At 51.3% G+C, this 19,114-nt stretch overlaps 1 protein-coding gene across 1 annotated transcript in view; it reads right to left on the reverse strand.

Moving 5' to 3' along the window:
- The window catches only part of LOC144485766 (ankyrin repeat and fibronectin type-III domain-containing protein 1-like), a 173,779-nt gene that overhangs the window by 66,049 nt on the left and 88,616 nt on the right, over positions 1-19,114 (reverse strand). Inside the window, exons 6-7 of the mRNA XM_078203853.1 lie at positions 15,863-15,976; positions 3,919-4,016 (exon numbers count right to left, since the gene is read on the reverse strand). Coding sequence (XP_078059979.1) covers positions 3,919-4,016; positions 15,863-15,976 — 212 coding nt within the window. The remainder of the gene's footprint in view (positions 1-3,918; positions 4,017-15,862; positions 15,977-19,114) is intronic.

Raw genomic sequence — 19,114 nt, forward strand, 5'->3', positions numbered from 1 at the left:
CAGACATGGGGAGAACGTGCAGACTCCGCACAGACAGTGACCCGAGCCGGGAATCGAACCCGGGTCCCTGGCGCTGTGAGGCAGCAGTGCTAACCTACTGTGCCACCAAATTGAAATTTGAATTCGATAATAGTCTGGAATTAAAAGTCTCTCAATGGCCATGAAACCATTGTTGATTGTCATAAAAAGCCATCTGGTTCACTAACGCCCTTTAGGGAAGGAAATCTGCCGTCCTTACCCGGTCTGGCCTACACGTGACTCCAGGCCCACAGCAATGTGGTTGACTCTCAACTGCCATCAGGGATGGGCAATAAATGCTGGCCCAGCCAGCGATGCCCACATCCCGTGAACGAATAAAAAAAAACTCCTAACTTGTGCCTTGTAGATGGTAAACAGGAGATGAGTTGCTCACTGCAGAAGTCCTGGCCTCTGACCTGCTGATATAGCAACAGTATTTATATGGGTAATCTAGTTCAGTTTCTGGTCAATGGTATCCCCCAGGATGTTGATGTACAGGATTCAGTGATTGTAATGCCATTGAGTGTGTAAAATAATTGGTTATTCTCTCTTATCGGAGATGGTTATTTCCTCCCTAATCAGCCCAAATCTATATGTTGGCCAGAACATTTTTAAAATTCTCCCTCAGAATTGTGGTCCATTCTTAGGGGTGGCACAGTGGTCAGCACTGCTGCCTCACAGCGCCAGGGACTGGGGTTCGATTCCCGGCTCGGGGTCATTGTCTGTGCGGAGTCTGCACGTCCTCCCCGTGGGTTTCCTCCGGCGACTAGGGTATTTTCACAGCCCAAATCTATATGTTTTCCAGGCCGGGTGAAGGGCGATTTAGAAATCTAAAGAGAGGCACTAGAACAGTGCACTGACGTGAGTACGCAGAGACAGAGCGGGTCAGGAAGGGACAGAGAGTTTAACAATAATTGTGCATCAGTCAGTAAGGTCCATGCAGGGAATTGTATTAAAAAGTAAAATTGAAGATTCTTAGCCTGGATGTGCAAAGCATCTGCAATAAGATAGCTAGGCGGCACGGTGGCACAGTGGTTAGCACCGCTGCCTCACAATGCCAGGGACCCGGGTTCGATTCTGGCTTTGGGTCACTGTCTGTGTGGAGCCTGCACGTTCTCCCCATGTCTGCATGGGTTTCCTCCGGGTGCTCCGGTTTCCTCCCACACTCCAAAGATGTGCAGGTGGATTGGCCATGCTAAATTTCCCTTTCGTATCAGGGGGATTAACTAGGGTAAATACAACAGGGCAGCACAGTGTCACAGTGCTTGGGCGGTAGGGTGGCACAGTGGTTAGCACCACTGCCTCACAGCGCCAGGGACCCGGGTTCAAATCTGGCCTCGGGTGATTGTCTGTGTGGAGTTTGCACGTTCTCCCCGTGTCTGTGTGGGTTTCCTCCGGGTGCTCCGGTTTCCTCCCACAGTCTGAAAGATGCACAGGTCAGGGTGATTGGCTATGCTAAATTGCCCCTTAGTGTCAGGGGGATTAGCAGCGTAAATATATGGGGTCATGGGGATAGGGCCTGGGTGGGATTGTGGTCGGTGCAGACTCGATGGGCCGAATGTCCTCCTGCTGCACTGTATGGATTCTATGATTCTATGAACTACGTGGGGTTACAGGGATAGGGCCTGAGTGGAATTGTTGTCGGTGCTGTATTGTTGGGCTGAATGGCCTCAAATGCACTGTACAGATTCTATGATGGTTCTGTGAACTAGTAGCACAAATAGAGATAGTGAGATTTTGAGTTAATCACCATTACACGGACGTGGTTACTGGGTGAACAAGGTTGGGAGATGAATATTGCAGAGTGCGCAACATTTGGAAAAGACAGGCAGGAAAAAGAGGAGGGAATAACCCTGACTTATCCCGAACAACCAGAACCAAATTATTTGTTAGCTGGTTGAGAGTATTCCTCCTGCTTTGACTTCAATTTTGCTGGGGCTCTTTGGGGCTACACTCGGTCAAATGCTGCCTTGATAGTCATAGCAGTCACTCTCACCTCACCTCGGGAATTCAACTCTTTTGTCTCTGTTTGGACCAAGGCCGTAATGAGGCCAGGAATTGAGTGGTCTGGCTGTTCTCAGTAAGATTACATGGAGATTACAACATGGAAACAAAATCCTTTAGACCAACCATAACTATGGAGTTTAAGCTTCATGGAATCAGTCACCCAATCCCATGTTCCCATAGCCTGAATTTTCAGGATGTTGGCAGGGAACATAAGAACATAAGAAATAGGAGCAGGAGTAGGCCATCTAGCCCCTCGAGCCTGCCCCGCCATTCAATAAGATGATGGCTGATCTGAAGTGGATCAGTTCCACTTACCCGCCTGATCCCTATAACCCCTAATTCCCCAACCGATCAGGAATCCATCTATCCATGATTTAAACATATTCAACGAGGTAGCCTCCACCACTTCAGTGGGCAGAGAATTCCAGAGATTCACCACCCTCTGAGAGAAGAAGTTCCTCCTCAACTCTGTCCTAAACTGACCCCCCTTTATTTTGAGGCTGTGCCCTCTAGTTCTGGTTTCCTTTCTAAGTGGAAAGAATCTCTCCCCCTCTACCCTATCCAGCCCCTTCATTATCTTATAGGTCTCTATAAGATCCCCCCTCAGCCTTCTAAATTCCAACGAGTACAAACCCAATCTGCTCAGTCTCTCCTCATAATCTACACCCCTCATCTCCGGTATCACACATCCCTGTCGGCTCCAGCAGCCCCGATGTCACACTACACCCGGTGATTGGCTTATGGTTGGACTTCTGCCCCTCACTCAGGAGGAAGTCCCATCTTGCAGTGTCGCCGGCCACGCAGGCGGTGGCTGGAGGAGGTAGTGCAGGGAATTTCTTGGTACAAGAACTGAGAACTGGTGGACAAGATAATTAAGTCATAGAATCCCTACAGTGCAGAAGGAGACCATTCGGCCCATCGAGTCTGCACCGACCACAATCCCACCCAGGCCCCTATCCCCGCAACCCCAAGCATTTACCCTGCTCGTCCCCCTGACACCAAGGAGCAATTTAGCATGGCCAATCAACCTAACCCGCAGATCTTTGGACTGTGGGAGGAAACTGGAAAACGTGGAGGAAACCGATGCAGACACGGGGAGAACGTGCAAACTCCGCTCAGACAGTGACCAGAGGCTGGAATTGAACCCGGGTCCCTGGAGCTGTGAGGCAGCAGTGCTAACCTACTGTGCTACCCCACGATTCCCGAGAATGGATACCAAAGAACATTCACATTAGAATATTGTGTACAATTCTGGTCGCCACACTGCCAGAAGGATGTGGAGGCTTTGGAGAGGGTACAGAAGAGGTTTACCAGGATGTTGCCTGGTCTGGGGGGTATTAGCTATGAGGAGAGGTTGGGTAAACTCGGTTTGTTCTCACTGGAACGACGGAGGTTGAGGGGTGACCTGATAGAGGTTTACAAGATTATGAGGGGCATGGACAGAGTGGATAGTCAGATGATCTTTTCTGGGGTAGAAAAGTCAAGTACTCAGGGACATGGGTTTAAGGTGCGTGGGGAGAAGTTTAGAGGAGATGTGTGAGGCAAGTTTTTTACACAGAGGGTGGTGAATGTCTGGAACGCGCTGCCCGGGGAGGTGGTGGGAGCAGGTACGATAGCGGCATTTAAGGGACAACTAGACAAATACATGAATAGGATGGGAATGGGAGGATACGGACTCTGTAAGCGCACACGGTTTTAGTTTAGGCAGACATCATGATCGGCGCAGGCTTGGAGGGCCGAAGGGCCTGTTCCTGTGCTGTACTGTTCTTTGTTCTTTGAGCCTCTGGGTGGTTCGGGTTAGGAATCTGGATTCACAGTTTCACTAACAACTTTGCGATATGCAAATGATAAAAGATCAGACACAAGACAGGAACATGTGGTGCTGCCACTCACCGTGTTGAGGCCTTTGATTGCAAACTGCAGCTTCTTCAGGTCCTCCACAACAGCGGCTCCAACTCCGGATTCAAAGCTTTCGGAGTGACTCCACTCCACTGAAAGAGAGGACACATTCAGATTGTCAATCTAGGAAACCCTCTCACTGCCTGCAGCGCCCCCCCCCCCCATCTCCTCCCTTCCCCCTCCCCCACCCTCACCCCCTCCCCCACCCTCACCCCCTCCCCCACTCCCTCCCCCACCCCCACCCCACCTCCCCATCCCCACCCCTCCCCCACTGCCACCCCACCCCACCCCGCCCCCATCCCGTCCCCCATCCCCTCCCTTCCCCCTCCCCCACCCGCACCCCCCTCTCCCACTCCCTCCCCAACCCCCACCCCACCTCCCCATCCCCACCCCTCCCCCACTGCCACCCCACCCCACCCCGCCCCCATCCCGTCCCCATCCCCTCCCTTCCCCTCCCCCACCCGCACCCCCCTCTCCCACTCCCTCCCCCACCCCCACCCCACCTCCCCATCCCCACCCCTCCCCCACTGCCACCCCACCCCACCCCACCCCACTCCCATCCCCTCCCCCACCCTCGCCCCCACCCCACCCTCACATCTTTGGATTCCTCGACTTACTTCTATCTATCTCTCTCACATTCTGATGGTGTCCTACATTTTAGCAATTAGGCCGATACTCTCTGGGATTTAGAAGAATGAGGGGAGATCAACTTGAGGTGTACAGGATGATAAAAGGAGTGGATAAAGTAGACGTGGAGCGAATGCTTCCTCTTGTGGCACATTCTAGGACGAGAGGTCATAGTCTTAGGATAAGGGGCAGCAAATTTAAAACAGAGTTGAGGAGAAACTACTTCTCCCAAAGGGTTGTGAATGTGTGGAATTCGTGACCCCAAAGTGTGGTGGATGCTGGGACAGTGAGTAAATTTGAGGAGGAGTTAGGCAGATTTTTAATTGGGAATGGGGGTTGAAGGGTTATGGGGAGAAGGCAGGAAAATGGGGATGAGGAGCATATCAGCCATGATCGAATGGCGGAGCGGACTCGAGGGGCCGAGTGGCCTAATTCTGCTCCTATACCTTATCAACTTATGAGCAAGGTGCATTTTATCTTTCTAAACTGAACAGCATAGCTTAGATATCGATTGCAAGTATAAAGCGTGTCAGTGCACATGATGAAGATAATTATCTTTGTACACATGCATACACACACATGATAACCCTATCAGCATAATATTCTAGTTTTTAATGTGTTTATCTAATTTCCCTTAAATTGAAGTTCTCTTCAGTTACTCTACTTGTTAGCGAGTTCCAGTCTGGGTAAAGAATGTCTCTCCTAAATTCGGGGAAGGTCACGGGCATTCAGCCTCTGATCTTCGGGTAAGCGTTCTCCAAGGCGGCCTTCACAACACACGACAACACAGAGTCGCTGAGCAGAGACTGATAGCCAAGTTCCGCACACATGAGGACGGCCTCAACCGGGATCTTGGGTTCATGTCACACTATCTGTAACCCCCACGACTTGCCTGGACTTGCAAAATCTCACTAACTGTCCTGTCTGGAGACAATACACATCTCTTTAACCTGTGCTTAATGCTCTCTCCACTCACATTGTCTGTACCTTTAAGACTTGATTAGCTGTAAAGACTCGCATTCCAATCATTATTCTGTAAATTAAGTTTGTGTCTTTATATGCCCTGTTTGTGAACAGAACTCCCACTCACCTGACGAAGGAGCAGCGCTCCGAAAGCTAGTGGCGTTTACTACCAAATAAACCTGTTGGACTTTAACCTAGTGTTGTGAGACTTCTTACTCTCCTAAATTCCCCATGGGATTTATTAGTGACTATCTTATATGCATGGCCCCTATATTCAGACTTTTCCTCAAGTGGAAACATCTCTAACTCTACTTTTCATAATTTTAAAGATCCCGATGAGGCCCGCCCTTTCCTCTCCAGTGAAAAGTGCACCAGCCTGTTGAGGCTTTCCTGCTCTGTGTAACCAATGGTTCGAGTCATACCCAGCACAAAGGAAGATGGTTGTGGGGTTGGAGGCCAATCATCTCAGCTCCAGGACTTCTCTGCAGGAGTCCCTCATGGCGGGATCCGAGACCCAACCATCTTCAGCTGCTTCATCAATGGCCCTCCTTGCATCAGAAGGTCGGGAGTTGAGGTGTTCACCAGTGACTGCACAATGTTCAGCACCATTCGCAACTCCTCAGATACTGAAGCAGTCCATGTCCAAATCCAACAAGACCTGGACAATATCCAGGCTTGGGCTGACAAGTGGCAAGTACACTCATGCCACACACATACCAGGCAATGACCATCTCCAATAAGGGAGAATCTAACCATTGCTCCTTAACATTCAGTGGCATTATCACATTGAATCCCTATTATTAACATCCTGGAGGTTACATTTAACCTTAAACTGAACTGGACCAGCCATATAAATACTGTGGTTAAAGAGTAGGCCAGAGGCTAGGAATCCTGCAATCAACAACTCACCTCTTGACTCAAAGCCTGTCCTACACCTAGAAGCCACCAGTCAGGAGTGTGATGGAATATTCTTCACTTGTCTGGATGGGTGCAGCTCCAACAACACTGAAGAAACTCAACACCATCCAGGACAAAGTAACCCATCCACAAACATTCACTCCCTCCAACACCAACACAAGGTCGCAGCTGTGTGTGCTATTTACAAGAAGGCTCCTCTGATAGCTTCTTCCAAGCCCATGGCTGTTACCATCTAGAAGGACAAGGGCAGCAGATACCTGGGAACACCACCACCTGTAAGTTCCCCTCCCCAAGCCACTCACTGTCCTGACTTGGAAATATATCGGCCGTTCCTTCACAGTCGCTGGGTCAAAATCCTGGAACTCCCTCCCTAACAGCACTGTGGGTGTACCTACACCACAGGGACTGCAGCGATTCAAGAAGGCGGCTCATCATCACCTTCTCAAAGGTACTTAGGGATGGGCAATGAATGCTGGCCTAGCCAGCGACGCCCGCATCAATTGAATTAAATAAAAATTAAAATGATATGTTTCGATAAGGTTATCACTCATTCTTGTAAATCCCAATGAGTACAGACCCAACCTGCTCAACCTTTCCTTATAAGACCACCATTCATCCCAGGAATCAGCCTGGTGAACCTTCTCTGAACTCCTTCCAATGTAAGTATATCGTTCCTTAAGTAAGGAGACTAAAACTGCCCATCCCTAATTGCCCTTGAGAGGATGTGGTGAGCTGTCTTCTTGACTGCTGAAGTCCCTGGAGTGTAAGTACACCCACAGTGCTGTTAGGAAGGGAATTCCAGAATTTTGACCCTGCCACAGTAAAGGAATGATGGTATATTTCCAAGTCAGGATGGGCGGCACGGTGGCACAGTGGTTAGCACAGCTGCCTCACAGCGCCAGGGACCCGGGTTCGATTACCGGCTTGGGTCACTGTCTGTGTGGAGTTTGCACATTCTCCCCGTGTCTGCGTGGGTTTCCTCCGGGTGCTCCAGTTTCCTCCCACAGTCTGAAAGACGTGCTTATTAGGGTGCATTGGCCGTGCTAAATTCTCCCTCAGTGTACCCGAACAGGCGCCGGAGTGTGGCGACTGGGGGATTTTCACAGTAACTTCATTGCAGTGTTAATGTAAGCTTACCTGTGGCTAATAAATAAACTTTAGATAAAACTGTTCAAAGTGTGGCCTTATCAATGCCGTGCATGGTTGTAGCAAGAAGGGGCGACACAGTGGCACAGTGGTTAGTACTCCTGCCTCACAGCGCTAGGGACCCAGGTTCGATTCCAGCCTTGGGTTACCAAAGACCAAAGAACAAAGAACAATACAGCACAGGAACAAGCCCTTCGGCCCTCCAAGCCCGCGCCGCTCCCTGGTCCAAACTAGACCATTCTTTTGTATCCCTCCATTCCCACTCCGTTCATGTGGCTATCTAGATAAGTTTTAAACGTTCCCAGTGTGTCCGCCTCCACCACCTTGCCCGGCAGCGCATTCCAGGCCCCCACCACCCTCTGCGTAAAATACGTCCTTCTGATATCCGTGTTAAACCTCGCCCCCCTCACCTTGAACCTATGACCCCTCGTGAACGTCACCACCGACCTGGGAAAAAGCTTCCCACTGTTCACCCTATCTATGCCTGTCATAATTTTATACACCTCTATTAGGTCACCCCTCATCCTCCGTCTTTCCAGTGAGAACAACCCCAGTTTACCCAATCTCTCCTCATAACTAAGCCCTTCCATACCAGGCAACATCCTGGTAAACCTCCTCTATACTCTCTCTAAAGCCTCCACGTCCTTCTGGTAGTGTGGCGACCAGAACTGGGCGCAGTATTCCAAATGCGGCCGAACCAACGTTCTATACAACCGCAACATCAGACCCCAACATACCGTCTGTATGGACTTTGCACATTCTCCCCGTGTCTGCATAGGTGTCTTCCGGGTGCTCCGGTTTCCTCCCACAGTCCAAAGATGTGCGGGTTAGGTTGATTGGCCACGCTAAATTGACCCTTAGTGTCAGGGAGACTAGTCGGGTAAATGAGGGTTATGGGAATAGGGTAGGACCTGGGTGGATTGTGGTCGGAACAAACTTAATGTGCTGAATGGCCTCCTTCTGCACTGTAGGGATTCTATGATGAAGTCAGTATTGGCAGGGTTCATGAAATAAAGTGGTAGTTTGATTGCACTGTTGGATTTCTTTTTAATCAAATATATTTCTTTCCAATTACCTCCCTGTGGTGAACCATTGTTGGTTCCCACCAGGTAGTACTGAGCCAGGGTCTGGCCAGTACTATGGGTCTGTATATATGTTGCTGTTGGGGTTAGGGTTGGGTTGTTCTACATGTTACTGTTGGGGTTAGGGTTGGGCTGTTCCACATGTTGCTGTTGGGGTTAGGGTTGGGCTGTTCTACCTGTATTATAGTTATTATGGTACATCCCAGTCGGGCTCCGCCTCCTGGGAGAGGTATAAAGGTCACTGCTCTGTCTGGGACCCCTCAGTCTGGGATCGTGTATTATATATGGTAGCTCTATTGTAGTAGTTAATAAAAGCCTTTATTTCCTCGAGCATCTCTAGCCTCGTGAGTTATATGGCGCATCAATTTTATTAACTACTAATTGAACTCTCGTCGTTGAAACAAAAAAGAAAACGATACAGAGAGCATGGAGCAAATGTTAAAACCCGAACGTCTTACGCTGGACCCACGTGCGGCGGGCGCCTCCAACACCTTCGACCACTGGTTGAAATGTTTTCAGGACTACCTCGAAGCCTCTGCAGCGGTCACCACGGACGACGACAGACTCCGGGTCCTCCACGCGAGGGTAAGCGACGCTGTATATCTAGCGATCCGTGCGGACACCGACTACAAAGGGGCCCTCGAGCTTCTTAAGAAGCGCTATATTAAACCGCCAAACGAGATACATGCTCGATATCATTATCCAGGTACGGGAAGGTAGCCCGCAGTCCGTTATGGTCCACCATTCGGTCCATAGCACGCTGGAAGACCGAGACCCCATTGGTGACTCCAAAAGGAACCCTTAGAAAATGGTACAAGCGACCATCCGCCTCAAAAGCCGTGTAGTGTCGGTCCTCTGGGCGAATGGGGAGCTGGTGGTAGGCAGACTTTAGGTCGATGGTGGAGAACACCCGGTACTGCGCAATCTGGTTGACCATGTCAGAAATGCGCGGGAGGGGATACGCATCCAGCTGCGTGTATCTGTTAATGGTCTGACTATAGTCAATGACCATCCGGGGTTTGTTCCCACTCTTGACCACCACGACCTGCGCTCTCCAAGGACTAGCGCTAGGTTGTATGATCCCTTCCTTGAGGAGCCGCTGAACCTCAGATCGAATGAAGATCCGATCCTCAGCGCTGTAACGCCTACTCTTAGTCACGATGGGCTTGCAGCCTGGCACAAGATTCTGGAATAAGGAGGGTGTGGTAATTTTAAGCGTCGAGAGGCTACAGGTGGAGCGCGTTGGGCAATTTGGAGGCTGCTGTTCTCCCACTGAAAGCGGAGGGAGTGGCGACGGCAGCCCGGCGAAACGACGGAACAGTACGCGTGCGAGCTCCTACAGCTAGCCAGGGGCTGTAACTGCAAAGCAGTGTCGGCAGACCAGAACATGAACGACCTCGCTCGAGATGCGTTTGTGGCGGGAATCGGATCGTCTTATATCCGACTTCGGCTGTTGGAGCAAGGTAATCTCGATCTCACTAAATCTATAGAGCTAGCGGATACGCTAGAAACGGCCTCCAAAAGCCTGGCAATGTATCCCGAAGACCACGTGGAGACAGCGTGGCAGGAGCAGTCACAGACCCCACTTCGTCCAGCGGGTCCAAAAAGCTGCGTGATGGCGTGCCCACCCTCGGGCCTGACGACGGCAGCAGCTCCAGGCGGCCCGCGGTGTTACTTCTGTGGGGGAGTGAAGCACAATCGGCAGCGATGTCCCGCTAAAGCGGTGTTGTGCTCCGCCTGCGGCAAGAAGGGGCATTATTCGAAGGTATGTCGATCCAAACTTACATCCAGGAACAGCAGTGCGGCATGTGACTCCCCGGAGCCGGGTTCCTCATCGTCGGCATCGTCAAGGGTTTCTTCCACGTGCGAGGCCAGGACGTCACCATTCCTGACGACGGAGTCGCAAGAGATGCGCGACCACCAGGGGTCGCTGATTTTGGCGCCATCGCCCACGTGCGACCTATGGGAGCAGCCATTTTGGTCGGCACCGACCGCGAATGACCAGCAGGGGCCGCCATCATCCATCTCAGCTGCCTGCAGTGGCGCTCACGAACCAACGGTGGCGTCGATCATCCTGGACCAGGCAAAGCCTCACAGACTCGACAAGTCCATGATGGACATACAGGTAAACAAACGCACGATTTATTGTCTGTTTGACAGCGGGAGCACGGAGAGCTTTATTCACCCAGACGCTGTGAAGCGGTGCGGCCTTCAGATCCAGCCTGTCAAGCAGACAATTTCAATGGCGTCAAGGTCCCGGTCTGTCACCGTGCTAGGGAGTTGCGTGGTAAATCTAACGGTGCAGGGCACGGTTTACGAGAGCTTCAAGCTCCTGGTGTTAGCGCACCTTTGCGCGCCAATACTCCTCGGACTAAATTTCATGGTCCACTTGAAGAGTGTAACACTACAGTACGGTGGGCCACTCCCTCCGCTTTCAGTGGGAGAACAGCAGCCTCCAAATTGCCCAACGCGCTCCACCTGTAGCCTCTCGACGCTTAAAATTACCACACCCTCCTTATTCCAGAATCTCGTGCCAGGCTGCAAGCCCATCGTGACTAAGAGTAGGCGTTACAGCGCTGAGGATCGGATCTTCATTCGATCTGAGGTTCAGCGGCTCCTCAAGGAAGGGATCATACAACCTAGCGCTAGTCCTTGGAGAGCGCAGGTCGTGGTGGTCAAGAGTGGGAACAAACCCCGGATGGTCATTGACTATAGTCAGACCATTAACAGATACACGCAGCTGGATGCGTATCCCCTCCCGCGCATTTCTGACATGGTCAACCAGATTGCGCAGTACCGGGTGTTCTCCACCATCGACCTAAAGTCTGCCTACCACCAGCTCCCCATTCGCCCAGAGGACCGACAATACACGGCTTTTGAGGCGGATGGTCGCTTGTACCATTTTCTAAGGGTTCCTTTTGGAGTCACCAATGGGGTCTCGGTCTTCCAGCGTGCTATGGACCGAATGGTGGACCAGAACAGACTGCAGGCTACCTTCCCGTACCTGGATAATGTCACCATCTGTGGCCATGACCAGCAGGACCACGATACCAACCTCCTTAGATTCCTACGCACTGCATCTCGCCTGAATCTGACCTACAACAGGGAGAAGTGTGTATTTCGCACGCGCCGCCTAGCTATCCTCGGCTACGTGGTGGAAAACGGGGTCATTGGCCCTGATCCAGACCGTATGCGTCCCCTCCTCGAACTTCCCCTGCCCACTAGCGCAAAAGCACTGAGAAGATGTTTAGGCTTCTTCTCTCACTACGCACAGTGGGTTCCCAATTACGCGGACAAAGCCCGTCCGCTCATCAAGTCTACCTCTTTTCCCCTAGCACCAGAGGCTCGTTTGGCCTTCGAAAAACTAAAAGCCGACATCGCGAAAGCCACGATGCACGCTATTGATGAGTCCATCCCCTTCCAGGTGGAGAGCGATGCATCTGATTTCGCCCTGGCCGCCACACTTAACCAGGCGGGCAGGCCCGTCGCCTTTTTTTCTCGCACCCTCCAAGGCCCCGAAATTCGACATTCAGCGGTGGAAAAGGAGGCCCAGGCCATTGTGGAGGCCGTCCGGCATTGGCGCCATTACTTGGCGGGAAAATGGTTCACCCTGATCACGGACCAGCGGTCCGTGGCGTTCATGTTCAACAACACGTTACGGGGCAAGATCAAGAACGATAAGATCTTGAGGTGGAGAATTGAACTCTCCACCTATAATTACGACATCATGTATCGTCCAGGGAAACTCAACGAGCCCTCGGATGCCCTGTCGCGTGGAACATGCGCCAGCATGCAGGAGAATCGTTTGCAGGCTCTCCACAATGACCTCTGCCATCCAGGGGTCACTCGGCTCTACCACTTCATAAAAGCCCGGAATCTACCCTACTCGGTGAAGGATGTCAGGTCCATAACTAGAAGCTGCCGGGTATGCGCGGAATGCAAACCGCACTTTTACCGACCTGACAGGGCACAACTCGTTAAGGCCACTCGTCCCTTCGAAAGACTGAGTGTGGACTTTAAGGGCCCCCTTCCCTCAACAGATCGGAATGTGTACTTCCTCAATATCATTGATGAGTACTCACGATTCCCTTTTGTCATTCCCTGCTCTGATACAACCGCTGCCACGGTTATCAAGGCATTTCGTGATCTTTTCACCCTGTTAGGGTACCCCTGTTACATCCACAGCGATAGGGGCTCGTCGTTCATGAGCGATGACTTGAGGCAATACCTGCTCTCATACGGGATTGCCTCTAGTAGAACCACGAGCCACAACCCTAGGGGTAACGGACAGGTGGAACGTGAGAATGCTACAGTCTGGAAGGCTGTCTTACTGGCGTTGAAGTCAAAAAGCCTTCCAGTCTCCCGTTGGCAAGAGGTGCTCCCTGATGCGCTCCATTCCATACGCTCACTCCTGTGTACAGCAACCAACGCTACTCCCCATGAGAGGCTGTTTTCATTCCCTCGGAAGTCTTCCTCTGGGACCTCATTACCGTCTTGGTTGACGTACTCAGGACCTGTCCTCCTGCGGCGACATGTTAGGGCCCGCAAGTCCGACCCTTTGGTTGAACAGGTCCATCTCCTCCACGCCAACCCTCAGTATGCCTATGTGGCATACCCTGACGGGCGAGAGGACACGGTCTCGATTCGAGACCTGGCGCCAGCAGGGGGCTTGGAAACCCCTGTTGCTCCCATACCTCCTGTTAGAGACCCCCCAACTATTGTTTCCCCTCCTGACACGGCGCGGGCAGCATCGGGACCATCACTTAACCCTTTTACTCCCGTGTACAGCTTGCCTGAGTCCAGGAGATGGTCGCCACTTCAAGGCGTGTCCGAGCTCAACGGATTGTCACCACCTCGGGGTCAACCGGCCCGTGAGACATTGGAGGAACCGTTGGACACCGCCTTGGAGAGAACGCCACCGCGAGTGCCTACTCCGGTGTCATCGCCGGTGTTGAGGAGGTCACAACGACGGTGCGGTCCCCCTGACCGTCTGAACTTATAGACTGATGACCAATTGTTCTGTGTTTTTTGTACCCCGCCGGCCTTTGTCTTCAAAGGAGGGGTGAATGTGGTGAACCATCGTTGGTTCCCACCAGGTAGTACTGAGCCAGGGTCTGGCCAGTACTATGAGTCTGTATATATGTTGCTGTTGGGGTTAGGGTTGGGTTGTTCTACATGTTACTGTTGGGGTTAGGGTTGGGCTGTTCTACCTGTATTATAGTTATTATGGTACATCCCAGTCGGGCTCCGCCTCCTGGGAGAGGTATAAAGGTCACTGCTCTGTCTGGGACCCTTCAGTCTGGGATTGTGTATTATATATGGTAGCTCCATTGTAGTAGTTAATAAAAGCCTTTATTTCCTCGAGCATCTCTAGCCTCGTGAGTTATATCGCGCATCACTCCCCATCTCTTTTGATGATGGCGCAGTCTCTTGCTCAGTCACACCCAGCAGTTGCCCTGCAGTCCCTTGCGCATGTCAGCATTCGTACTGTGGCAGACAGTGAGTGTGAGCAGGTTTTGTGATCACTGAGACAGGGAACTGAAAATGATCTTGTGTCGCTCACACACATGGGGTCACTTGATGGCCATTAGGAGCTTTTTGCTTTATTCATTTGTGGGGCATGGGCGTCGCTGGTTGGCCAGCATTTATTGCCCATCCCTAGTTGCCCTTGAACTGAGTGTCTCGCTCGGCCATTCCAGAGGGCAGTTGAGAGTCAACCCCATTGCTGTGGCGCTGGAGTCACATGTAGGCCAGACCGGGTAAGGACGGCAGATTTCCTTCCCTAAAGGGACATTAGTGAACCAGATGGGTTTTTCCGACAATGGTTCCATGGTCATCAGTAGATTCTTAATTCCAGATTTCTTTTATTGAGTTCAAATTCCACCATCTGCCGTGGCGGGATTCGAACCCGGGTCCCCTGAACATTACCTGAATTTCTGGATTAAGAGTCCAGCGATAACACCATTAGGCCATCGCCTAGTGGTAAAGCTGTAACTTTAGTTGGTTCACACCTCCCTTAAGTGGGGGCGCTGAGGCCATGACTGGTTGAGATCAGCTCAGTCAGTATGGAGTATGGATTCTTTTTTAGAACACCTGCAGTATAGAAGGAGGCCATTCGGCCCAGTGAGTCTGCACCGACCACAATCCCACCCAGGTCCTATCCCCATAACCCCACATATTTACCCTGCTAATCCCCCTGACAGTAGTCAATTTAGCATGGCCAATCCACCTAACTCGTACATCTTTGGACTGTGGGAGGAAACCGGAGCACCCGGAGGAAACCCACGCAGAGACGGGAGAACTTGCAGGCTCCACACAGACAGTGACCTGAGGCCGGAATTGAACCCGGGTCCCTGGCGCTGTGAGGCAGCAGTGCTAACCACTGTGCCGCCTTAATTCGATTATGGTTTAAGGTTATTTATTAGTGTCACAAGTAAGCTTACATTAACACTGCAATGAAGTTACTGTGAAAATCCCCTAGTCGCCACACTCCGGCGCCTGTTCGGGTACACTGAGGGAGAATTTAGCATGGCTAATGCACCCTAACCAGCACGTCTTTCAGACTGTGGGAGGAAACCCGGAGCCCCCGGAGGAAACCCACGCAGACACGGGGAGAACGTACAAACTCCACACAGACAGTGACCCGAGCTGGGAATTGAACCCAGGTCCCTGGTGCTGTGAGGCAGCAGTGCTAACCACTGTGCCGCCTTAATTCGATTATGGTTTAAGGTTATTTATTAGTGTCACAAGTAAGCTTACATTAACACTGCAATGAAGTTACTGTGAAAATCCCCTAGTCGCCACACTCCGGCGCCTGTTCGGGTACACTGAGGGAGAATTTAGCATGGCTAATGCACCCTAACCAGCACGTCTTTCAGACTGTGGGAGGAAACCCGGAGCCCCCGGAGGAAACCCACGCAGACACGGGGAGAACGTACAAACTCCACACAGACAGTGACCCGAGCTGGGAATTGAACCCAGGTCCCTGGTGCTGTGAGGCAGCAGTGCTAACCACTGTGCCACCGTGCCCGCCCCCGATATTACCCTCCTGCTCTGTATTATTCAGCTACTCATTGCCTCAACCAGAGCGAGAGACGATAAAGGAGAGGAATTTCACAAAGCCTGCTCACCAATTAAGCAGTTGGCAGCTCTACAATGGGCAAGTTCCAGCAGTCACATTGAAAGCGTGTCTGGAAGATTACCTTTGTATCGGGTGATTATCAAGGTGCTGTTACTTGTTGGTTCCTGGAAGGTGACTCGAAGGGACGTGCTGCCAGTTACTGATAAATACACTTTCTCTGGAGAATCAGGGACACCTGTCAAAGAGAAAGATGAACTCAGGTCACCCTGTCATTCGCTATCAACCTAAATCTGCCTGAGTCTGTCGACATGAGAAATGACTGTCCCCTGGGGTTGGTGGATAATGGTCCTATTAATGCATCTCACACACAGCGATACTGAGAGGAACATTCACATTATAATACTCGCAGGTAATGGAAATAGAGAGAGGTGGCAAATTGGATCAGCAAGGAGGAAGTATAGTTTAGTAGTTAAGAGCAGAACCTTCCAAACCCACAGCTGTTACCGTCTAGAAGGACAAGGGCAGCAGATACATAGGAACACCATCACCTGGAGGTTCCCCTTCAACTCACTCACCACCCTGACTTGGAAATATATCACCGTTCCTTCACTGTCGTTGGGTCAAAATCCAGAAACTCCCTCCCTAACAGCACTGTGGGTGTACCTACACCACATGGACTGCAGCGGTTCAAGAAGGCAAGATTTGAGATTTAAATTTTAAGATTTACCAGGATGTTGCCTGGGCTGGAGAGATTTAGTAATGAAGAGAGATTGGATAGATTGGGGGTTGTTTTCCTTGGAGCAGAGGACACTGAGGGGGGGCATGATTGTGATGTATAAAATTATGTGGGGCATAGACAGACAGGAAGAAACTTTTCTCCTTGGTGTAGGATCAATGACCCAGGGGACATAGATTTAAGGTAAGGAGCAGGAGATTGAGAGGGGATGTGAGGAAAATCTTTTTCACCCAGCAGGTGGTGGGAGTCTGGAACCCAAGGGTAAAAGGGTGGTGGAGGCCCTCACAAAATTGAAGAAGTATTTAGGTGAGCACTTGCAATGCCAAGACATTCAAGGCCATAGGCCAAGTGTTGGAAAATGGGATTAGAATGGTTGGGTGGTTTGTCTTTGACTGGCACAGGTGTGATGGGCTGAAGGGCCTTTTTCATGACTCTATGACTCTATAAGGCGGCTCACCACCATCTTCTCAGAGGCAATTAGGGATGGGCAATAAATGCCGGCCTAGCCAACATTGCCCATCTGACTCCATGTATCAGCTGGTTGGCTGATACAACCGTAATGGAGTTGGCTAATCTTAGCAATCAATCTGTATCAATTAGTGTACAGCAGCCCCAAGCGGGACATGAGGGAAACCTCAGTGAGGGACCTTTGGGAGTCGGTAAATCCCTTACCACCAATAAATCCCAATGGGCTCAGGGATCATGAGATATATCCATGAATCTAACCGATACCTTCCACCAGCGAGTGGGATTCCCCCCCTCGGGCCCTTCCTGCTAAATGTGGGAAAGTATTCCTTCAGCTGGGAATTGGAAACAGGGACTCTTCTCCGACTCTTCCTGGCTCCCCGGTCATCATGCCAGCTCCCGCGGGCTCCATTACATCCTGTTTGTGAATTTCCACAAATTATTTATTCCTCTTCAAGCACAGGCCCATGTTGATGCTGCTTCTAACTAGTTTGACGAAACTCAGTTGGATTAAAAAGATGTGCGGGTTAGGTGGATTGGCCGTGCTAAATTGCCCCTTAGTGTCAGGGGGACTAGCAGAGCAAATACATGGGGTTATGGGAATAGGGCCCGGGGGGGGGACTGTTGTTGGTGCAGACTCGATGGGCCGAATGGCCTCCTTCTGCACTGTAGGGAGTCTATAAAACATTGGGGCGGGACAGAGAAAGGTGCAGGAATTCAGAAAATTGTTTGTTTGGCAGCCACGCAACAATCTTCTATTCAAGTAACAGAGGATGAGATTTTCCCAGGCTTTCAGGACCCCAACACCCCCTACTTACCAGCGGAGAGACTAATTATGGAGCCACATTACTGGAGCTGGTCTCTTAATTGGCCACCTCTGAGCTCAACATCTTATATAGAATGGAGGGCAGTGTCCTGATACGGTTCCTAATAAGAGGACCCTGAGCTCTGGAGCCTTGGCAGCCCCACTGAGAGAGGTGGGCACAGTTGAGGCAGGTTCGGATCTGTGAGGGTGCCTCGAGATAGAGTTGCCCACGGGGCTCAATATTGAAGGGAAGGTTTTGGAGGTGCCAAGCTGGCAGACCCCTCGGAGCGGAGGGGTGGGTGAGGCCTTTCCTGCCCTCTTTGGGACCGTTAAGTGTGTCGGCCATCTTTGTGCAGCAGGAATTTGTTGGGGAGATGTTCCAACATGGCTTCTCCCAATTTTTCCAGCTCCCCTCCACCACCCCCTCACCCCCAACTCCTTGCCGCCCTCACGGCCCAGAAAATTCAGCCCAAAGCATCTCTTTAATTTACATTTGATATGGCTTGAGACTAGGATGGTTCTGTTAGGGGTGATTGTGGGATGCGGGGGGGGGGGGGGCGGGGAGGGAGGTGACATCTTAGGAGGAGAGTGCCACCGACGCACACAGGGCTTCTCCCCCCATCGATAGACGAGTCTCCCCTCTCCTTCCCAACTTTTTATAGAAGCCATTTCAGAAATGGCCTTTGTCTCTCTGGCAGGCCTGCCACTGCCCAGCATCTCCTGGCAGTGGAGGAGGATTTGAGGCCTTTGATTCCGAATTCATTGGGCAGTTAAGGGACTCAATCGGCCGAAGGGCGGACGGCCACCTTATCCACCTCTTATTCATTCATGGGACATGGGCGTCGCTGGCTGGGCCAGCATTTATTGCCCATCCCTAGGGGATTTTCACAGTAACTTCATTGCAGTGTTAATGTAAGCCTTACTTGCGACTAATAAATAAACGTTACTAGTTGCCTTTGTTCAGAGGGCAGTTGAGAGTCAACCACATGGCTGTGGCTCTGGAGTCACATGTAGGCCAGACCGGGTAAGGATGGGGGATTTCCTTCCCTAAAGGGACATTAGTGAACCAGATGGGTTTTTCCGACAATGGTTTCATGGTCATCAGTAGATTCTTAATTCCAGATATTTTTTATTGAATTCAAATTCCACCATCTGCTGTGGCGGGATTCGAACCCGGGGTCCCCAGAACATTAGCTGGGTTTCTGGATTAATAGTCTAGCGATAATACCACTAGGCCATCGCCTCCTGTGTTAGGAGGAACAGTTCGGAGGTGGGCGGGACGGAGGCGGGCTGGGCACCCGGCAGGTTTTAGCAACTCCCTCCCCCTCCCCACCGAAAATATGGCTGGCGATGGGAGGTCGGGTTGC

The sequence above is a fragment of the Mustelus asterias genome, unplaced genomic scaffold, assembly GCF_964213995.1.
Source record: "Mustelus asterias unplaced genomic scaffold, sMusAst1.hap1.1 HAP1_SCAFFOLD_218, whole genome shotgun sequence".
NCBI lineage: Eukaryota > Metazoa > Chordata > Chondrichthyes > Carcharhiniformes > Triakidae > Mustelus > Mustelus asterias.